Here is a 23171-nt window from a genome sequence, read left to right on the forward strand (position 1 = left end):
TTTCGGTTTTTCCAAAATCTGCAGTTCTTTCTTAAACAGATGCTGAGATAGTGTTTTTAACAGCAAGTTTTTTTTTCTTAATTAAAAATATGATTTCAGAGGTAATCACATTTGGATGGCTATTGGACAAATTTCAACATGGTAAAAGTTCAAAAACCATTAAATATTTTCTTGTCCAACTCACCCGAATTTATGTGTCCCCTGAATCTGAGCAATATTATTGGGGCTGCTTAAATTTCTTGCCAAAGCTGTTGGTATTATGGGAATTGGATTGATTGGAGTGGCATCAAAAATTATTGATACAGTAACAGCTGCCCAGCGAAGTTCTAGGGTTAAGTTATCCAATTTCTCAATGCAAGTAATGTGTCCTCTCATTGTAAGAAGTTTAGAAGAGTCGATCGATTCCTTGCTACTGCAATAGTGATGTAGCATCTAGAAAATTAAATCAAATACAATTACTGACATGCATGTTGATCTCTATATTATCAATCTAACACAAAAGAAAGAATAGTTCAAAAACATGAACAATCAAAATCATTCTGAGCAAGGACCATTTCATCCAGAGAAAGTCTGGTTGGTAACACCGACTCTAGTAATACATTTATGAGATAAACAAATATTAACTCGTATGGTAGGCTGGTCTGGAAGTTTAGATTGCATGGAATCCAGGGAGAGCCAGCTAATTGTATGCATAATTCATTCTGTTTTTGGATTGAATTCTGTTTTTAATTTGTGTCACTGTGATGTCTTTAATTACTTGTTTTATTCCGATTATATGTTTTATTTCGATTACTATGCAAGGTGTCCTTGAGATGTATGAAAGGCGCCCATTAAATAAAATTTATTATTATTATTATTATAATTGGCTTGATGCTAGGAAGCAGTGAGTGATGGTGAACAGTTGTTTAATTAGACTGGAGGCTTGTGCGAATGGTGTGCCACAGGGATTGGTGCTTGGCTCATTGTTGTTTGCAATTTATTTAAACAATTTGGACAAGAATGTACATGGCTTAGGTAGTAAGTTTGCAAATGACATTAAAAAAAGTGATATTATAGATAGTGAAGAAGGATATAAACAATTATAGTGGGGTATTGATCAGCTAGGTCAGTAGTCCAAGGAATGGCAAATTAAGTTCAATTCAGACCTTCATTTTGGGATGGCAAACTTGGGTAGGATTTTCACAGCAGGGTCTTGGGAAGTGTTGTAAAACAGTGGGATTAAGGAGTACAAGTACATAGTTCACTGAAAGTAGCATCATACGTAGACAAAACATGGTGAAGAAAGCATTTGGCATGCTGGCCTTCATCAGCGATTGAGTATTGGAGTGGGATGTTACGTTGCAGATGAACAAGACACTGGGAGGACGTACCTACAGTATTGTGTACAGTTTTAGTTATCCTGCTATAGGAAAGTTGTCATTGTGCTGGAAAGAGTACAAAGATAATTTTTGACAATGTTGCTAGGAATTGAGGGCACAAATTATAGGGAGAGGAAGGATAGGACTACATTAGGTGGTGTGACCTTATACAGGTGTTAAAATTATAAAGGGCATAGATAAGAACAGTCTTTTTCCCCAGGGAAGGGAAACAAAGACTAGACTATACAGGTTTAAGCTTAGATTAGCTAAGCTAAGATTTAAAAAGGATGTCAAGTCAAGTTTATTTGTCACATACACAAATGAGTATATGACAAATGGATGTGAGGGGCAACTGCTTACCGAGAGTGGTATGTACATGGATCCAGCTTACAGAAGAAATGGTTGAGACATATTTAAAAGTTATTTGGATAGGGACAGGATAGGCTCAGAAGGCACAGGGCAAAAGCAGTCATATGGGACTAGCTTAAATGGGTATCTTGGTCAGCATGGATGATTGGAGTTGACAATCCCACTTCCACGCCACTATTTCATACAACTCCAAATATTTGCAAAACTCCATATGTCCCAAATCCTGACCTATACCAATGAGGACTGGGAAGGTCACTATCTACAGGTTTCTATCAAGTCAGCACAACACTCACTTCGAAGCACTCGGGGTTTCCTTCATTGTTGGTGGGTCTAAATTCTTTACTGAAAAATATTTGGCAATACCTTTAACAGAAAGACTGCAACAGTTCAAGATGGTAATGTGCCACCATTCTCATGTGCAACTTGGAATGGGTAATAAATACTGGAATAAGCAGGGCATCCCAAATCACAAAATAAATGGAACATTCACAAGGACAAGAAAATATTGTGGTCAGTGTTGCCCTAAACTACAACAGTTGATTGCATCCTCCTGCTAGCAGAAACAAGATCATTGTGAAAATGACAGAATGGAAGATCGCTGCGCTTCGAAAACAAATCTTATTCCAAGGAATACCAACAAAAAACTGGAAATAGCAAGTCAAACACCATCTGTAGATCAATCACCTATTAATGTTTGATTCAATAGTGTGCTATTTTGTATTTTTATTTTCACCAACATGAACTTAACCACAATCTAACAACTGTGCGTGGAAAATAAACATACAAATTAGACACCACAAGAAAATTCAGTAATAAAAAAGTTTAATAGATTCTACTAAAGAAACAAAAAAAGTCCGAATAGTTTTCTCTCACATTTTAGAAAATAAAGTTTGTACGAATAGCCAACACCAGACTAACATGATAGCAGGCAAATTAACAAGATTGGAACAAAGAGGGAAAGAAAAATATTGTTATTGCAGAGAATATCCACATTTTGCGGTCTATCTTCTGTAATTACCTTAAATGCAGCGCTGAAATCCTCAGGTGCATAGACGTTGATGCGTTTAGAAACAGGTCCTTGATTATCAACTGTGCACGGAATGAGAAAATCACCTGGAAGAAGTGCTGTTGGAATTTTGTCAGAATGCCCAGTAACTTCTCGCCCAGGATCAAAGCGATCTATAGTTAGTGTAACACCTTCATCATCTGCATTGAGAGATAAATTATACTCACTCAACCAAGTAAATATTTTTACAAACTGTTGTTTGAATAAAAGCTGTACAAGAGACTTGTTTAGACTGTCATTTTGTGACCATACCTATGCACATCCCCACCTTTGAAAACCTAGATTTTTGAATTATTACAAAAAGATGATTAATGTTTAATAAATAATGTTATTAAATTAGGTAGTCAGGCCCTTAAACAGCCTATAGGATAACATTCAGCCATAGACATCAATAGACAAAGAATATATGCACCAGTAACTTTAGGTCTACAAAAGAAACAATGCGTAGAAGTAACAACCCAAAGCAAGTCAATGATGTGAAAACCACAACTGGGAAAATGATAAAGATCCACTTACAACAATGCAGTGTGAGAAAATGAGAAACATAATAGAGAGGAAGATGCAGAATTATATTAAATCATATTAAATATTTTTCAAAGGAATAAAGGTCTGGACTCTGCAATTTTAGGTCATCCCAGAATTTGAAAGCATTGAGGGGAGTTTTACAGTATTGTGCACTAAGCATCATTGATTACCAAGAAGTGAATGTGAGCCCCAAGGAAGCAAGCAATTGTGCACGGGAACAGCAAGATCCTGGAATCAATCACATGCAACCATAATGTGGTGGGGAAAACTGGAATCAGATACAATGTGGATGATGTAGTCAGTTAGATCATGAAGAAATAGAAAGCAGTCACAGGAGTGTGGTAGGAATTCAGAAGAAGTGTGGCAGATGTTTAACGGGAGTCTGAAGCATGCAACTCAAATCTATCATCCTGAATATCAGGATCTACCCCACTGCACACACAATTCCTTTTGTACCATCTGGCATTCCTCCTTTTGCCATTTCCTAACCAGCAAGAACTGTTCATTAAAATGTACTTTAGAAATTGATGCATTTTTTGTCTAATAGAAAAGTAGCAAAAGCACTAAACTTACATTAATGAAAAAAAATTAGAAATCTGCCAAAATAATAGTTCTAAAAATACTTGGTGAGATCTGGTTTTTAAAACGATTGGCCTCTTGTTGAAAAGAAATGCATCTATTGTTGAAATTCCTCATTAAAAACAAATCATACAACAGCTTCTTTCTGACCTTTTTTCCCCTCACACAAACTGTAGAATTATTTTAAAAGTTTAATATTTTAATTTTGTCATTAATACAATTGGGCAGCCTTTGAAACGATTTTCAAAATAGTGTTTTAAGTAATTCTGGAGCTTTTTGACAAATTTGTAATTAATAACATAGCTAAGAGAAAAAAAACACTTATCAATTTCGAATTTCAGAAGACCTGTGAATTGATGATATGTTTATTCCTGTCTTTTTCAGGATCGGACCGGTCATTTTTAATTGGCAATGCTAAATGGATTGTGCTGGAGCCCCAACTGGTCACAATCTACATCTGCGATTTGCAGGAAGAGACCAAGTACAATATCCAAGTTTGTTGAAGATTCCAAACAGAACTCCAGCGTGGGTTGGGAAGAAGATGCAGACAGGAAGATACAGCCAGAACATTAAATGATTAGGAAAGAACTGCAGATGCTGGTTTAAATTGAATGGAGACACAAAATGCTGTGCCTGTCCCGCTGAACATAAAATGATGATCAGTTGCTAATAATATTCAAGGTCGATCAAGAGATTTTTGGATATCAAGGAATTAAATGATATTGAATTGATAAGAAAATCTAATACTGGCACTGGATTCCAAAAATTACAAAGAGAAAAAAAAATGTATTTTTCTTTTTGAAATCAGTTTTAGTGAACTTACCATCATCAATTACAGCTGATCCAATGAGGAAACAGGAGAAAATTTTGTTTTCACTCTGCTTAGCATGGCGATGAACCAGACGCAAGGTTTTCTCTAAGACACGCAACTTTGGGTTTCTGTGGAATGGATTACAAATAGAATTAGAAAAGCAAAAGAAGCTTACCTCTGTAAATAATTTACTGACACAATCCATTTCTGGCACAAATACTTACTTTTCTAAAATTAAAAAAACATTGAAGGCCCTTAAAGGATTAACAATAGAAAATATTATACACACCTTAGAAAGTACAAGTCTTCAAGCAAACAATTTCGACTTGCATTTTATATTTTCCATAAATCTGGTGAAAATGTTAAGTGTGCCAAAACTATCTAGAGTTTGAATAATAACAAGCGTTGAATTTGCTTACTTCAAGTTGTGAAGACATCAGCTACTTAACTGATTGCTATTTAATACTATATTTTGAAACGGTCTACGTCAGGAGACACAACATTGTTTTTGAGTACAATACTAATCTCTCCGTACCCACCACTAAATAATCTTTTATACTATGTCATAACACAGATTGGAATTTGAAAAATACTAATTTCTGAAAAAATGATTTTGACATAACACAATACTTTAAAACCCAGTCCAAGATTATCAATTATTAACTATGTGGAATAAATTGCACGCAGTTCTTCCAATTTACAACCCTATATCATGAAAGTCATAAGAGTTCTTTAAATATTTAAGGAACTATTCCTGAAAGCTCTATCTTGTCACTTCCATGACTTCCTTCTTTAATTTCTTATCTTAATTTGTACATCCCAGGGTCCTCAGGGAGGTGGCTCTAGAAATAGTGGACGCATTGGTGATCATTTTCCAATGTTCAATAGATTCAGGATCAGTTTCTGTGGATTGGAGGATAGCTAATGTTATCCCACTTTTCAAGAAAGGAGTGAGAGAGAAAACGGGGAATTACAGACCAGTTAGTCTGACTTCGGTGGCGGGAAAGATGCTGGAGTCAATTATTAAAGAGGTAATAATGGGGCATTTGGATAGCAGTAAAAGGATTAGACATGGATTTATGAAAAGGAAATCATGCTTGACTAATCTTCTGGAATTTTTTGAGGATGTGACAAGTAAAATGGATGAAGGGGTGCCAGTGGATGAGGTGTATCTAGACTTTCAGAAAGCCTTTGATAGGGTCCCGCACGGGAGACTGGTGACTAAAATTAGAGCACATGGAATTGGGGGTAGGGTGTTGACATGGATAGAAAATTGGTTGGCAGACCGGAAGCAAAGAGTAGGAGTGAACGGGTCCTTTTCAGAATGGCAGGCAGTGGCGAGTGGAGTGCCACAAGGCTCGGTGTTGGGGCCGCAACTGTTTATCATATATATTAATGATTTGGAAGAGGGAATTAGGAGCAACACTAGCAAGTTTGCAGATGACACAAAGCTGGGTGGCAGTGTGAACTGTGAAGAGGATGTTAAGAGGTTGCAGGGTGACCTGGACAGGTTGAGTGAGTGGGCAGATGCGTGGCAGATGCAGTATAATATAGATAAATGTGAGGTTATCCACTTTGGCGGCAAAAACAAGGGGGCAGATTATTATCTCAATGGGGTTAGGTAAGGGGGAGGTGCAGCGAGACCTGGGCATCCTTGTACACCGGTCACTGAAAGTTGGCTTACAGGTACAGCAGGCAGTGAAGAAAGCTAATGGAATGTTGGCCTTCATAACAAGAGGATTTCAGTATAGGAGTAAAGAGGTTCTTCTGCAGTTGTATAGGGCTCTGGTGAGACCACATTTGGAGTATTGTGTACAGTTTTGGTCTCCTAATTTGAGGAAGGACATCCTTGTGATTAAAGCAGTGCAGTGTAGGTTCACGAGATTGATCCCTGGGATGGCGGGACTGTCATACGAGGAAAGATTGAAAAGACTAGGCTTGTATGCACTGGAGTTTAGAAGGATGAGGGGAGATCTTATAGAAACATATAAAATTATAAAAGGACTGGACAAGCTAGATGCAGAAAAAATGTTCCCAATGTGGGGCGAGTCCAGAACCAGGGGCCACAGTCTTAGAATATACGGGAGGTCATTTAAGACCGAGGTGATAAAAAAACAAAAACTTTTTCACCCAGAGAGTTGTGAATTTATGGAATTCCCTGCCACAGAGGGCAGTGGAGGCCAAATCACTGGATGGATTTAAGAGAGAGTTAGATAGAGCTCTAGGGGCTAGTGGAGTCAAGGGATATGGGGAGAAGGCAGGCACGGGTTATTGATAGGGGACGATCAGCCATGATCACAATGAAAGGCGATGCTGGCTCGAAGGGCCGAATGGCCTCCTCCTGCACCCATTTTCTATGTTTCTATATTTCATTCTGTGCCATTCCAAGTACTCACAAACATCTGGATCAAACTGCAGCATCTTTCGCAGACTTTGATTTTAATCGCACTGCTTCATTCACTTATTTTTTACTTCTTAATTTTTTTAAAGTGGATATTATATATTAGTAGAATCCATAATAATTGCTAGAAATTTAAAACAAAAATAACTCAGAATGCATATGTGATTTCATGATTTTATACCCTTTTTGTTTGTATGCATTAAACTTTCCTGGTGACTACAAAGCTTTGCTCCTGATAGCCTATTACAGAAAGCAATGTAAAAAAAACATTGAAATGATACAATGCCACACAACATCAGTTTGCAACTCGTAAGGAAAGAATTGGCAAAATTGAGACATATACACAGGAACATGAATAGAATCAGAGATTTGTACCTATAATATGCAAGTTGCAGGCTTACTACATCTCCAAGTGGCGTTGGATCCCATAATGCTAACTTTGCCTTGGGAAAGGTAAAGGGTGTTACTCCATTTTCCAGAGGCCTGTAAAAACCATGAAGCATCTTTGAGAAATCATGCACCACAAAAAAGCCCTATCAAAATATCTGTTTAAATTATTATAAATTTGTATGACTTACTTTTGGGTCCAATGGCTTTCAGCTTTATATGAGAATTCCATTAAGTGAATCGGGAAATTTGTCACACTTAACTTCAATTTTTATTCTGAAATCAAGCAATAATTTCAAGGTAAATTAAATGCTTTAATCGATTGATGAAACCAAAAATGCTTGACAAACAAAAAGTGACACATTGATTGATACCAACTTTACAAAACTGAGGAACATCTATGAAGAAAGTAGTAACTAAGTTTGATGGAGTACAAATACCCAAAATATCATAACCATGTTCTTTTCAGATTGGTTTGTCTCATTAATGAAGGTAGTCACTTGCAGTAATCTATTCCAATTTGCAGGCATTCTTTCACATATTCTTTCAAAACTCTCCCACAAAACAATATTCAGTTAGCAATAATTATATAGCTACCGACCGACAATAAAGTAGGTGGTATTGTAGATAGTGAAGAAGGCTGTCAAAAATGGGAGCAGGATCTTGATCGGTTGGGAAGGTGGGCTGAGGAATGGTTGATGAAATTTAATACAGAAAAGTGCGAGATGGTGCTTTTTGGGCAGTCTAACAACGGTAGGACCTACACAGTGAATGGGAAAGCTCTCGGAGTGCTGTAGAGCAAAGGGATCTTAGGAGTATTGGTACATTGTTTCTTGAGAGTGGCATCAAAGGTGTTAAGGTGGTCAAAGGTTTTCGGCACATTGGCCTTCTTCAGTCAGGGTATTGACTGAGAGCCATAGAAGTTGGGAGGTCATATTACAGTCGTATAAGACATTGGTAAGGCCTCATTTAGAGGATTGTGTTCGGTTTTGTAACCATGTTGAAGGAAATTCAGTCAAGCTTGAAAGGGTGATTTAGTTTATCTCAGAGATGTAGTGCGGAAACTGGCCCTTTGGCCCACGAGTCCACGCCGACCAGCGATCCCCGCACATTAACACTATCCTACACCCACTAGGGACAATTTTTACATTTACCAAGCCAATTAACCTACAAACCTGTACGTCTTTGGAGTGCGGGAGGAAGATCTCGGAGAAAACCCACGCAGGTCACGGGGAGAACGTACAAACTCTGTACAGAGAGCACCCATAGTCGGGATCGAACCTAGGTCTCCGGCGCTGCATTCACTGTAAGGCAGCAACTCTACCACTGCGCCACCGTGATCGCGAGTATGTTGCCAGGACTCGAGGGGCTGAGCTATAGGGAGAGGTTGGGCAGGCGAGGAATTTATTCCTTGGAGCACAGGAGGATAAGGGGTGATCTCATAGAAGTGTACAAGATCAAGAGAAGAATAGATTGGGTAAATGCAGACTATTTTGCCCGGAGTTGGGGAAATCGAGAAAAAGAGGGCATTGGTTTAAGGTGAGGCAGTAAAGATTTAAAAAAATGTTGCCGGAGGAGATAGTTGAGGCAGGTACTTTCATAACACTTAAGAGACATTTGGGCAAGTACATGGATAGGATAGGTTTAAAGAGTTATAGACCAAGCAGGCAGGTGGGACTAGTGTAGTTGGGGCATGTTGGTTGGCATGGACAAGTTGGGCCGAAGTGCCTGGTTCCATGCTCTATGATTCAAAACCTGTCATAATATTAAACCAAATTTTCCCAAACCAGAAAATGCACAACACTCAATAGGTCAGGCAACATCTGTAGAAGGAGACACAAAAGATAATGTTTACACTGTTTCTCTTTTCACAGGTGCTGCCATACCCGCTGAGAGCTTCCAGCAATTCGTTTCCGATTTTCAGCATTCCAATCATTCTACCAAATGAACAGCAATTTTCCCCTATTTTATGATGGCAAATTTTTAAAATTTAGAAAACATATGGCACTCTGAAACAAAGAAAACCAAATCAACTTGTTAGAATAACAGGTATTAGAATATAGACAAACCAAAGTGATCTACCGTGTTGTGGTATGAATGCATTGATATTGCAAATAAGGCTGACTAAGTACTGTCGCAAATTTCCATGTGAATCTCTATCAGCAGTTAAAACAGAGATGAGAATAAACATGTGCAGAGTAAGACTGAACCATACTTTAAACTGCAATGTTTGCTGGAGGGCAGAACATGTGGCCTGGCAGTATTGATCTATAATAATGTATTTAAAGCACATTGGATCCAATGCGCCAACTGGATCCTAAGCAAAAAAAGTGATGGAGGAACTCAGCAGGCCATGCAGAATATGTGGAGGTAAATGTTTTGACAAAGGATCCAAAATTAGCTTTATGATTAGATGCTGAGGATAGTGGTGGAAGGATATTTTTCCCTTATTCGAAGTTTGAGAATTGCGGTGGACCACAGGGATCAGTACTAGGATCTTTACGGTTTATAATAAATATTAACGACTTGGACGTAAATGTCAGAGAAATAATTAGTACATTTACAAATGATACAGAAATTGGTGGTCTAAAACTACAGCAGGATATAGAGTAATTGGAAAGTTGGACTGAGCATTGGCAAATGGAATTTATTCCTAAAAAATCCAAGGTGAGGCTTTTTAGGACATCAAATAGGGGAGGGACATACAGTAAACAAAAAGGCACAAAAGAATATTGATAAGCAGAGATCGGAGTGCAAATCCATAGTTCCACGAAAGCAGCGACACTAGTGGATAGGGTGGTTAAGAAATCACATGGAATGCTTGCTTTCGTTAGGACAGGCATTATGCAATTTTACAAAATACCAGTCAGACTGCACTTTGGAGTGTTACGTGCATTCTGGTCATAACTCTACAGGAAGGATGTGTTTGCAATGGAGAGAGTGCAGAAGAAATTCATCGAAATATTGCCTGGATTGGCGGACTTTAGTTATGCAGAGAGATTGGATAGGCTAGGCTTGTTTTCCATAGCATGAAGGCGGCTGAGGTGACGATAAAAGTATAGAAAATTATGAGAGGCATAGATAAAGAAAATCTTTTGCCTGTGGTAGTGGTATCAAAAACAAGAGGCATATTTTTAAGATGAGGTATGAAATTTGATGGGGTTTTCAAGGGCCAAATAGTGTGTGTTTTATATACACAGAGTGGTTGGTGTTTGGAACACTGCTAGAGGTGGTGATCAGACACGATTCATTCATTTAAGAGGCATTTAGACAGACATTTACATAATCAATGCATGGTCTTAATGTGGGCAAAATAGGTTAGTGCAGATGGGGAAAAAAAGTTGGTATGAATGTATTGGACTAAAGGGCTCATTTCTGTGCTGTACAACTCTGCCTCTAGTCCATTATATTGCTGGAGTTTACAATATACCACAGAATAATGAGATATGGAAGAGCAAATCAGTGGGTAAAATTCATAGTAATGTAAAACTGATCAGAAAGAAAAACAAACAGATATCAGGGCAATATCAATGTACAACAGGAATGGGAAAAGACAAAAAGTTATGAAAATACCAGCGAACCAAGAATACCTTCAGAGGCAAAAATGTGTCACTACTGGTACTACCCAGATGACAAAGAAAAAGACAGTGAAGAGAGCATGCCTGAAAATTGCTGAAAACCAAGTAATGGGAAAGATACAGAACAGAAAATATAGTTCTCAGTACTATAAATGCAACAGTTCCAGATACAGAGACAATGGAATATGTGCTTTCATGTTATTTTATCTTCTGCCCAATGGGAGCAGGAATGAAAGGAAGGAGGAAATTGATTATGTTGTATTTTTGGTCGGTGGGGAGCCTCGTCTGTGTGATGGACCAGGCTACATTCACAAATATCTGCAATTTTTTGTATTGGGCAAAGCTGTTCCCAAACTAAGCTGTGATACAACCCAACAGTATGCGTTCTATGGTGCATCTGGAGACGCTTGTAAGACTCATTGGAGACATGTAAAATTTTAGTATCCCGAGGAGCCGAGTGCGGTGGGAGTATCCAGAGGAGCTGCAGGCCGAAGACCCGCCCAATAGGCCCGACTCGCCAGCTGGAGACCAGGGACCCACCCGGTAGGCCCAACTCACCCGCCATGGACGGAGGATTAGAACCCACCCAGAAGGTCCACCTCGCCCGCCAGATCGAGGACCCATGTCACGGACTGGGAACCCAGCTGGAGGCCCGCCCAGAGTGGAAAAAGTCAGACGGAGGGCCGGTAAGCTGGCCGGCCGTGGGAGGCAGGGCACTGCCTCGATGGTGGAGTTGTCCACTGGAGGCCCTACAATAGCTCAAGGTGTGGCTAGACCAGGTGCCGCTCCAAGAGACCGGGGGCATGGACCGGACGCGACCTACAGCGGTGGAGCAGTGACGGAGGACACCACGGTTATGCTCTGCTAGGCTGACACTGTGAACGATGAAATGGTGCAAAAAACACGGCGGCATTACATGCAAAATGAATTTCACGATGTCATGTTTAATAGCATATGTGACAATAAATATCCATTGTACCCTGAAGAAGTATTAGTGTTGATGTGTAGACACAAAATGCTGGAGTAACTCAGCGGGAGAAGCAGCATCTCTGGAGTGAAGGAATAGGTGATAGAAGGAATTGGTGTGCCTGCTTTAATATGGTCAATGACAGATCTTTGATAATATTTACGCCAAGAAACCCAAAACTCTCAACTATTTCCACTTCAGCACCATTACTGCTGATTAGACAATAGACAACAGGTGCAGGAGTAGGCCATTCGGCCCTTCGAGCCAGCACCACCATTCAATATGATCATGGCTGATCATCCCCAATCGGTACCCCGTTCCTGCCTTCTCTCCATATCCCCTGACTCCGCTATTTTTAAGAGCCCTATCTAGCTCTCTCTTGAAAGCATGCAGAGAACATGCCTCCACTGCCCTCCGAGGCAGAGAATTCTACAGACTCACCACTCTGTGAGAAAAAGCATTTCCTCATCTCCGTTCTAAATGACTTACTCCTTATTCTTAAACTGTGGCCCCTGGTTCTGGACTCCCCTAACATTGGGAACACGTTTCCTGCCTCTAGCGTGTCCAATCCCTTAACAATCTTCATTGTATGTATTGCATGTATTCCACCACGCTTCCCGACATGAATAACTAGCTTCATCTTGCTGACACTGAGGGATAGGCTGTTGTTCTAATAGGCCATTGTAAATTGCCGTTTGTGTGCAAGTAATTGGCAGATTCCGTAGGGAGATGGTGAGGATGTGGGAGAATAACAGTGAATGTTTGGCTGAAGGTCGCCACGGGCCCAGTGGCCAAAGAGCTTATTTCTGTGCTGCATTTCTCCATGATATACAGCTTTGAAAGAATGGTGCTGATTGTTATGAGGAACAGAGAAAAAGGCATATCAAAAGGAATATGTGGCTAATGAAATATTGGATTCATATCTGATGCAAAGATGAATAGAAAGGAAAAGACATCTTGAGGATACTTCAAATCGCTTTAGACTAATTAATATTTCAGTGCAACCGTTTTTGATTTTAACAAAGGAGAGGAATGCTCCTCAACATCAGGCCATGGCACTAACAGCAATTTAAATTACTTCAAAAAAACAAAACAAAAAAAAAGCTTGCATCCAATAGATCCCACTATATATTAAACAAAAGAGAATCAGGGCAACAAATCAGTAGTGCGCTGAAGGTATTGTTGATTTTATGCACAATGATAGCAAGCTCAGTTTGCCAACTGAAAGTCAGTCCATAATTTATAAAACAGTTGCTATTAACAGTGCAAACTGGACCGTATTAAGGTAAAAACAGATGGATTTAAAAGGATAATGCGTAATAGAATAATCTATAATATAAAGGCTGCTTACGTGCCAAATACAATCCAAAAATGGTTCTATTTAACTTTTGATTTTCAGTTCATTCAATTAACTTATTTACCACAATATACACTTACCGCATATTGCATTCGGGATTCATAGCTCTTTAAGATCCCCATGATCTAAATATTTCATCATATTTGATTAAATTACAGAATTAGGTTAAGCTTGGTAAACCCCTGCAAATACAGATCAATGTCACCACTGTAGTACAGTTGGTAAAGTCACTACACAAAAGCACAGGATTCAATCCTGATCCCAGGTGCTGTCTATGTGCAGTTTGCACATTCTTCTTGTGACTACTTGAGTATCTCCCACATCCTAAAGTACAAGGTGTCAGGTAATTCACAGGGGTAGTTATCTTCGGTATAGATAACTGGTGGTAGAATGTGGGATGGAGGTGAGGAGGTTAGAGGATTGGTTATTAGGCATGTGCAAGAGAATATGTTGTAAAGGAAAATAAATGAAGATTAGGATTCATGATTTGTTTTAGAAGCCGACATAGACTTACGGGTCGAATGGCCTTTACGACAGAAATAAACATTCAGGAAATGATGTAAATGGGCTGATTAAATAAATGGGGCAGAGGTTTTGCCTTAGATACCCCTCAGTCTTAATCAATGGTCTGGGATGAGAGGTTGGTTATGACAAATATCAACTCCTGCCTTAGTAAGGACGGACCTCACTACAACTAGCCACAAAAGATCAACAGGAGATGTGGTCTTACTGGCTCTCCACTCTTTATGAAACTACTTGGACAATAAGAACAGGTACATCAGACAGTTTTTTTTCCACACAATAGGTAAAGGGAAAGATACAGAGTGCAGAATATTCTCAGTAGTACAAGGCTGTGTACGCAGTTCCCTGCTTTACTCATTCTGTACGCATGATTGCATAGCCAAACACGGCTCCAACGCGATTTTTTAATTTGCAAATGATACCCCCACTGGTGAACGAATATTGAGTACAGGAGAGAAATTGATAACCCCATTGAATGGTGCCAAAATAACAATCTTGCTCTCAATATTAGTAAGACCAAGAAGATGTTGTTGACGTCAGGAAGGGATGGTCACAAATCCATCCTCATTGAGCGAGTTAACATCTTCAAGTACCTGGGTGTGCAAACCTAGCCCAGCATAATAACAGCTCATCAACAACTCTGTCCTCGTACCTCCTCCCTCGCCTCCATCCAGGGATCCCAGCAGTCCTTCCAGATGAGACAGAGGTTCATATGGACCTCCTCTACTGCATTTGATGCTCAGATCGACAAGACCGAGCATTGACTCAGCGACTATTTCAATGAACACGCGAGCAGTCTGCCAAGGCCTACTGAATCTCCCATTTGCTGATCATTTTAATTCCCTTTCCCATTCTGACCTTTCTATCCTGGAACTCCTCGATAGCAAAAGTGAGGTCACACACAAACTGGAGGAACAGTACCCCATGTTCCACTTGGGGAGCTTAAAACCAAATGGTATGAATATTGATTTCTCCAATGTTATGTAGCCTCCAACAACCACCCACCCCTCCCTTTTCTCCCCCACACCCACCTTTACTTGCACTTATATCTCCCCTCTCCCTCAAACCACATTCCTTCTTCTGGCTACATGCTTCGCAACTCTTCAAACCTTATCTCACACCCTCCGTTTTAATCACTGGCTTTTGTCCAACCATCTGCCTATCACCCCCCCCCCCCCCCCCCCTCAGCTTGCACTCACCTATTACCTGTCCCTGTCACCCAGCGTTTCATCTACCAACCCCCCCCCCCCCCCCCCTGCCTACGATCAGTCTAAAGGTTACCGACCTGAAACATCACCTATCCATGTTCTCGAGAATTGATGACTAACCCACTGTTACCTTCCAGCTTTGAAGATTGGGGAGTTTTGGTATTTCGCCAAATACTCTATTGATCTTCTACAGGTGTATGGTAGAGAACATACTAACTGGATGTATCATGATCTGGTTCAGCAAGTCAAACTCTCAGGAACATAAGAACCTGCAGAAAGTAGTTGCAGTGACCTGGCCCATCAGGGATATTAATCTCTCCCATCATCAGAGGGATCTATAAGTGCTAACTCACAAAGGAAACTTATCACCAAAGACCCACATTCTCCTGGCTATGCTCTCATCTTGCTATTATTATCAGGCCAAAGTTGCTGGAGCCTGAAAACCGTGAAGTTCATGTTCAAGAACTGTTTTTTCCCCAGCAAATATCAGATTCTTGAACTCTGCACAATACAAGCTACGTCTACTTCAGTAACGATGATCTATGAAGGACTTTGATTTGGTTGCACTAGTACGTACTTCAGTTTTGTACTGTTATGGTCTAGTTAATTACAGATTATGAATATATATTATTATTGATTGTTGTATATTAATTTGATATTACGTGCATGGGCCTGTACAGCTGTAGCATGCAAGAATTACATTATTCCATTGTAACATGACAATCAATCACCGCTTTCTCTTGAAAAGACTGATTGGTTGCGATTGAATTCGAAATTATTTAAAACATTTGAGGAAGACAATATATAATCTTGAGTCTAAAATTCCAGAAATTGTGTACATTTAAAGTCAATCCGAAAGAGAACCCGATGTGCTCCTAGAAACCAGCAGAGCTGTCGCTCTGGTCTCTTTAACCCCGTAGACAGATCAGAACATTCGCTGCTTAATGCAACGCATTTAAATAGACACTCGCCAGTGGCCAGTGCAACACATGGGCAATAAACCAAAGTAGCTTTGTTTCAGTTAACTGGTTCAGGAGGAGATAAACAACAGATTGCAGCGGGGGTCACAGCGTGAAACACTCGGCTTCATTAAAATAGCCACACGAACCGCGGCCGCTCCTACCCCAACAGCTTCCTTCCGGACTCACTGCCACTCGCCTAAACGAACACGATCACTCGCAATTTAACGTAAACCTCAGTCGAAGACCATGGACAACATTTCCAAGGACAGTAACTGCGGCAGACGTCCAGTCTCTCCCCAGACCTCTGCCTCCACTGTTGCTCCCACTTCCCCGCCGCTCTCGTTCAAAAGTAAATATGGCGCCACCTTCCATCCAGGACGCGCGAGAACCAATCGCGCGCCTCCTCTCCCGCCAGCTCCAATCGCGCGCCTCCTCTCCCGCCCGCTCCAATCGCGCGCCGCCTCTCCCGCCAGCTCCAATCGCGCGCCGCTTCTCCCGCCAGCTCCAATCGCGCGCCGCTTCTCCCGCCAGCTCCAATCGCGCGCCGCTTCTCCCGCTCTGCTCGGTGTCAGGGGCAGGTCAGTTCCCCCCTTCCTGGCCAGCGCCAGAGACATGGGTTCGATCCTGACCTCGGGTGCTCTCCGCACGGAGTTAGAACCTTTGACTGCACGGGTTTACTCCCACATTCCAAAGACGTGCAGGTTTGTAGGTTAATTGGCTTCTTTTAATTACCTCCTGGTCTGTAGGATTGAAATGCGGGATGACATAGAACTAGTGGGTACGGGTGGGCAATCGATGGTCGGTGTGGACTCGTTTGAGGCGAAGGGTATGTTTCAACATTGTATCTCTAAATACAATACAATACAATTCAATTTATTGTCATTTGGACCCCGTGAGGTCCAAACGAAATGTCGTTTCTGCAGCCATACATTACAAACAAATAGACCCAAGACACAACATAATTTACATAAACATCCATCACATTGCTGTGATGGAAGGCCAAAAAACTTATCTCTCCACTGCACTCTCCCCCCGATGTCAGAGTCAAAGTCAAAGCCCCCGGCGGGCGAGGTTTAGTTTAAACTACTGGACAGTAGTTTAAACTAAACTACTGTCCAGTCGACTGCACAGCAATCACGGATAAATATTTTCCCCCTTTATTGTCTAATTACTCACCACTCTCTCGCACTTAATTTTAGCCAAACATCTACATAACTGGTGAGATAGAGGTCTTACAACCTGAGACCGAGGTCTCAGAGCTCTCACCTCTGCAACGTCTTGCTTCACTCATTCCTCCCCACCCACACTACCCCCTCCCCAAGTACAGTCTGAAGAAAGTACTTTCTCCTGCAACCACAGGAAACTGTCCCCATTCCACCTTCCAGGTGAGGTACATGTATACCTCCACTGGTCTACATCCAGTGTTCCCAATTTTGCCCTCTGTACATTGGCAAGCCTAGCATTGTGCCGGACCACATGCACCCACCCAATTTCCTAGTTGCTAATCATTTTAACTCCTCTTCCATATTGACGAGATCTGTCCTGGGTCTTCCTCCATTGCCAGAATGGGGCCACATACACACTGGAGAAACAACACCTCATTTTCAGCCTACAACTCAACGGAATAAACATTGAATTTTCCAATTTTAGGTAACTTACACCAACCCCTCCCTCCACCCCCTTTTTCCCGTGTACCACCTGGATTCACACTTATTTCTCCCCTCCCTTTTCCACCTACATCAACATGCCTCTCCCTAGCTTCATAAGTTGCAACTCGTTAATCCTTTTGCCCCACACCTTATGTCTTCATCTCTGATCTTTGTCCAGTCACCTGCCTATCCAACTCGCGCCCCCCCCCCCCCTCACCTGTATCCACCTATTATTTGTCAAGCTTTGTCCTGCCCATTTTCTCATCCAGTTTCTGACCCCCCCCCCCAATCAGTTTGAGGAAGGCTACACAAAATGTCACCGATCCATGTTCTCCAGAGATACTGCCTGACCTGCTGAGTTATTTTGTCTATCTTTGTAAACCAGCATCTGCAGTTCCTTGTTGCTAAATGACTGGTTGTTGTGTGTATGCGCTCATCTGTCCAGGGTAAGGCAGTGAAAAGTATTGTCCATTTGATCTGTAATTGTCATGCAGTTTATTAATATTGCCAGCATGAAATGAGAAACACAAACACAGCTGTACTTGTTACAAAATAGTGGGTTATCTAAAACAGGAAATTAATGGTTGTAGGAAAAGGATAGCTTGCATACTCTTCGGCTCCGTGTAACACGTGGCTGTTAACGCCCTAAAGAAATGCAGAGATGCTGTTCTTTTGTCTTCAGATGTTGCCCAATATAAATATTTACATTGGTTTGTGTCTTTATTTAAAATAAGAATGATAAGAGGTTTGGGGAAACCTGTAGCTTTAAGAGCCAAAGAAACAGGGGGGGGGGGGGGGGGGGGGGGTTTGGCCATACTGTCCATTGAATCTCTCCCATCATTTGATAGGACCATAACAGATTCTTTACTTTGCCCACTTTCCTGGCATACCTCATGATTCTTCTAATATCCATACATCCAAGATGTCAACTTTCTCTAGTTAACGTGGTTTCACCCTGCTGTTATATATGGGCCCCTCGCCCGTATCTCGTCGTGAGTCTCGTAATTCTGCCCTTGCCCCAGAAGGAACAAGGATAGAGTTTGTCTGGTCCTTGCCTTTCACTCCACCAACCTCTACATTCAACACGTCATTCTCAAACATTTCCACCACCTTCAACATGTTCCCACCACGAGTCAAGTCTTCCCATTCCCCCTTCCTTCTACCTTCCACAGAAACCACGCAACTCCTTGGGTCACTGATTCCTTCTGACCCAAACAATCCCCGTCCCAGGTATTTTCCCTTGGAACCTCAGGAGATGTAACACCTGTCCCTATACCTCCTCCTACACCCTCACCCAGGGACCCCAACAGTCCTTCCAGATGAGAGAGAGTTTCACTTTAGTGATATGGCGTGAAAACAGGCCCTTCGGCCCACCGCACCAACCAGCGATCCCCGCGCATTTACACTATCCTACACCCACTAGGGTCAATTTTTACATTTACCAAGCCAATTAACCTACAGAGCTGTATGTCTTTGGGGTGTGGGAGGAAACCAAAGATCTTGGAGAAAACCCACGGAGAGAACGTACAAACTCCGTACAGACAGCGCCCGTAGTCGGGATCGAACCCGGGTCTCCGGCGCTGCATTCGCTGTCAGGCTGCAACTCTACCGCTGCACCACCATGACACTTGCACCTCTTCTAACCCCATCTACTGTATTCAGTGGTCCCGTTGTGGCCTCCTTTAGATCGCTGGGACCAAGCCTCGACTAAGCAAACTTTTTGCTGAATACTTGCATTCAGTCTGCCAAGACGTACCGGATCTCCCAGTTGCAAATAATTTTAACACCCCTTCCCATCTTCTGTCCTGGGCCTACTCCACATGCAAACTGGAGGAACAACACCTCATATTCCACTTGGATAGCTTACAACTTAATGGTATGAACATTGCATTCTCCAATTTTAGGTAACTAACCAACAAACAACTCTTTTATTTTATTTTATTATATTTAAAGGACAGATCAAAGTGGATGCTAATCAAATAAGTCCAATGGTTAATTGTCGGTTGAGGGGAAGGTGACAACAAGGCACACAAACAGTAAAATTAATCAGCAGGACAGTGAAACTAGTAGGAGAACTAGGGTGGGGAAGGGACGGAGAGGGGAAGCAAGGGTTACTTGAGTTAGAGAAATCAATATTCATTCTGAAATGGACACAAAAAGCTGGAGTAACTCAGTGGGTCAGACAGCATCTCTGGAGAAAAGAAATAGGTGACATTTTGGGTCGAGACTTCTTCAGACTGAGAGTCAGGGGAAAGGGAAACGAGAGATATAGAACAAATGAATGAAAGATATGCAAAAAAAGTAACAACGATAAAGGAAACAGGCCATCGTTAGTTGTGTTCATTCCGCTGGATTGTAAGTTGCCCAGGTGAAATTTGAGATGCTGTTCCTCCAATTTGCTTCTGACAGTGGAGGAGGCCCAGGACATAATGGTCAGTATGGGAGAGGAACCTATGCTTCTTGAAAACATCGATAATTAGGTACCTGGACATTAAAGGAATCAAGGAATATGGGGACAGTGCTGGAAAATTGTGCTAAATTAGAAAATCAATCATGATTTAATGAATAGAGGAGCAGGCTCAATTGGCCAGTATCTTACTCTGATCCTGTTTTCTTTGTGTAAATACTCAGCAGATCCAGCAACATCAGTGGACTGAACTGATTTAATTGACTGCCAAACCCTCACAAGAAAATGCTCAATTTGTGAATCTGTATCTTAATATTTGGCTATGTTTTACTGGGTGCACTTTTTCCTGAGTGTCTCGCTGCTTGGTTATGATAGGAGAGAAACATTTGTTTTTCCTTGACTTAACATTAATATCTCAGCCACCTGGTTGGTTAAGTGGATATGCCACAAGATCTTCCTCTTGTCTATGCTACAAGTTCAAGTTCAAGTGAGTTTATTGTCATGTGTCCCTGTATAGGACAATGAAATTCTTGCTTTGCTTAAGCACACAGAAAATAGTAGGCATTTACTACAAAACAGATAAATGTGTCCATATACCATGATATAAATATATACACACATGAATAAATAAACTGGTAAAGTGCAAATAACAGAAAGTGGTTGTTAATAATCAGTTTTGTCCGGGCCAGGTTTAATAGCCTGATGGCTGAGGGGAATGTCTTACAATGTCTTACAAATACACCAGTTGTAGGAGGACTTCAAGAAAGATTAACTACAGCAGGTTTTTTTAAAACTAGACTTAAAAGTGTTAATATTGCCAATTAATCAACTTCTCTCCCGCCTCCACCCAACCTGCCAGTCTCATACTATCGGGACATATTTCACAACTTAGCAGCATCTACGTGGAACTGTTTGAGCATTGTATACATATTTTAACATTTAATTACAACTTTCTAACTGTTCAGAGACTTAACATTATCTGTTGTAGACGCAAAGGTTACTGAAGATTATTTCCTAGTGCACTGCAATAATAAAGTGAGAGTTTTAGTGCTCGAACGCCTAACAATGAATTGGTGCAAACTTACTGGGAATGGACACCCACTCACTATTTCTAGCACAAAAAAAATTCAAGAAAGTCCACCAATTCTTGCTCAAACTCAAGAGATTACTAATATATTTATTGTATAAAATAACGGGTTAACTTTAGGACGATAGTCTAATCTTGTTGGATTCTGAACCCGCTTTTAGATAAGTGTTTCTAATCATTTGCAAGTTACCTATAGTTGTTTATATAGCTCTTTTTTTTAAAAAGTGAATGGGATGTAAACAGGATAGAAAACATCACAGAAAGATTAATTCTACATATACATGAGTGGTTTCATCTTTTTCAAATGGGATCAAAGATTAATAGCACAGAAATTATGTTGTGAATTAAAAAGGTTTGAATCAAACAAAAACAGGTGTAAACTTACAGAAACCGATAATGTAATTACAACAATAAGACCTAGACTAATTGTTCTATATTGTCTCAGTTAGGTAAAATAACCAATTAAACAAAATGTTATCTCGCCTATTAATTAAAATACTCACCAATGTTTGTTTCCATGTTGTACTCTTAGCTCTCTTATATGCAGCCAAAGGAGCACATGCAAAAAGTTGAAGGGCCCCTTCTTTTTATGCAGAGCAGGATGTGATATAATGATTGTGACCCAACTATTTTAACTCTAGCCATACAGGGCGAGGCCATTATTGAATATACAACCAGGCAAATTTAGTAGAAGATGCTCAACATAGAGAAAGGTTGATCTAAGGAAGCGTAATCAGTGAACAAATTATTTTCCTGTGTAATTGTAATGCTGCCCAGAGTTAATGTTGAGAAACTCAGGGTCACTCTTCCCAACAGCTAAGTTAACATAGTACATCTCTAAAGGACACAAAGTGCTGGAGTAACTCAACAGGTGAGGCAGCATCTCTGGAGGACATGAACAGGTGAAGTTCTGGATCAACCACTGACCCTAGAGGAGCTGACTCGCTCCATCAGTTCCTATGACTCGAGTAAAACTCCTGGAAGTGATGGCTTACCGGCCAAATTGTATTCGGCTCTGTGGGACTGGGTGAGCCTGGACCTGCTGGAAGTGTACAATGACATGCTTCTAGCCGGCAGCATGTCAGACTCTATGAGAAATGGCAGCATCACCCTAATCTATAAGCAGAAGTGGGAGATAAATGATATAAGGAATTGGAGACCCATCACATTGTTGAATGTAGATTACAAGATCCTGTCTAAGGCCATCACCAACCCGGTCAAGTCTGCTCTAGGACAGGTTCTGTACCTGACGGGAAAACCTGTGCTGACACCATGGATCCTGTGGCGTGGTTCCCAGAGCAGAATGCCCAGCTTGTCTGGCGCAATGCCTCATTGCCAGAACTCACCAACAAGCACCAAGACCTGGCTTGGCTGGTGGTGAGGGGAGCCCCTCCCAGTCAGATCCTTCCTGCACTGCCGGAAACTCACTACCAGCGCACACTGCTCTCGGGACGGCCGCTATGGAGGGGAGACAGTTGCCCACCTCTTTGCCAGAGTGTGGATTTGCAAATAGATTCTGGAGAGGTTTGCAAGGGTCCCTGTCACGATTTATTGCAAACAGCTTCGTCACAGAGGACTCTGTGATTTACGGACTGTTCCCAGGGACACATTCACAGACTGACATCGAATGCTGCTGGAAGCTCATCAACTCGGTGAAAGACGCTCTTTGATCTGCCCGAGCTTTGTTGACCTCCCAGTGGAGCGGTATGACCATCGGGGAATGTTGCCGACTGGCCCGCTGCAGACTGCAGGAGTACGTGCTGAGGGACGCACTGAAGCTCGGTGCAGCCAACGCCAAGGCTCTGTGGGGGAGGACCACATTCTAGGGTCCTTCTGCTGCTGGACATGCGGCAGGGTGCGGTGGAGATGCCTCTCAAAATAAGGGAAGGGATTCCATGGCAGTGGGCCACATGAGTGGCAAGGGTTGGGGGTAAAATT

The 23171-nt window shown here is 41.4% G+C and overlaps 1 protein-coding gene across 2 annotated transcripts in view; it reads right to left on the minus strand.

Moving 5' to 3' along the window:
* Positions 1 to 23171, minus strand: part of stil (STIL centriolar assembly protein) — a 51493-nt gene that overhangs the window by 24377 nt on the left and 3945 nt on the right. The window contains exons 1-6 of one of the 2 annotated variants that reach the window (XM_033028552.1): positions 16252 to 16454; positions 7688 to 7772; positions 7485 to 7592; positions 4721 to 4836; positions 2746 to 2933; positions 185 to 432 (exon numbers count right to left, since the gene is read on the minus strand). In XM_033028552.1, coding sequence (XP_032884443.1) covers positions 185 to 432; positions 2746 to 2933; positions 4721 to 4836; positions 7485 to 7592; positions 7688 to 7728 — 701 coding nt within the window. In that variant the 5' untranslated portion in view covers positions 7729 to 7772; positions 16252 to 16454. Of the gene's footprint in view, positions 1 to 184; positions 433 to 2745; positions 2934 to 4720; positions 4837 to 7484; positions 7593 to 7687; positions 7773 to 16251; positions 16455 to 23171 lie in introns of those variants that run through there. The other variant, XM_033028553.1, reaches the window with a different exon arrangement.

Source organism: Amblyraja radiata, chromosome 10 (genome assembly GCF_010909765.2).
Source record: "Amblyraja radiata isolate CabotCenter1 chromosome 10, sAmbRad1.1.pri, whole genome shotgun sequence".
Lineage (NCBI taxonomy): Eukaryota > Metazoa > Chordata > Chondrichthyes > Rajiformes > Rajidae > Amblyraja > Amblyraja radiata.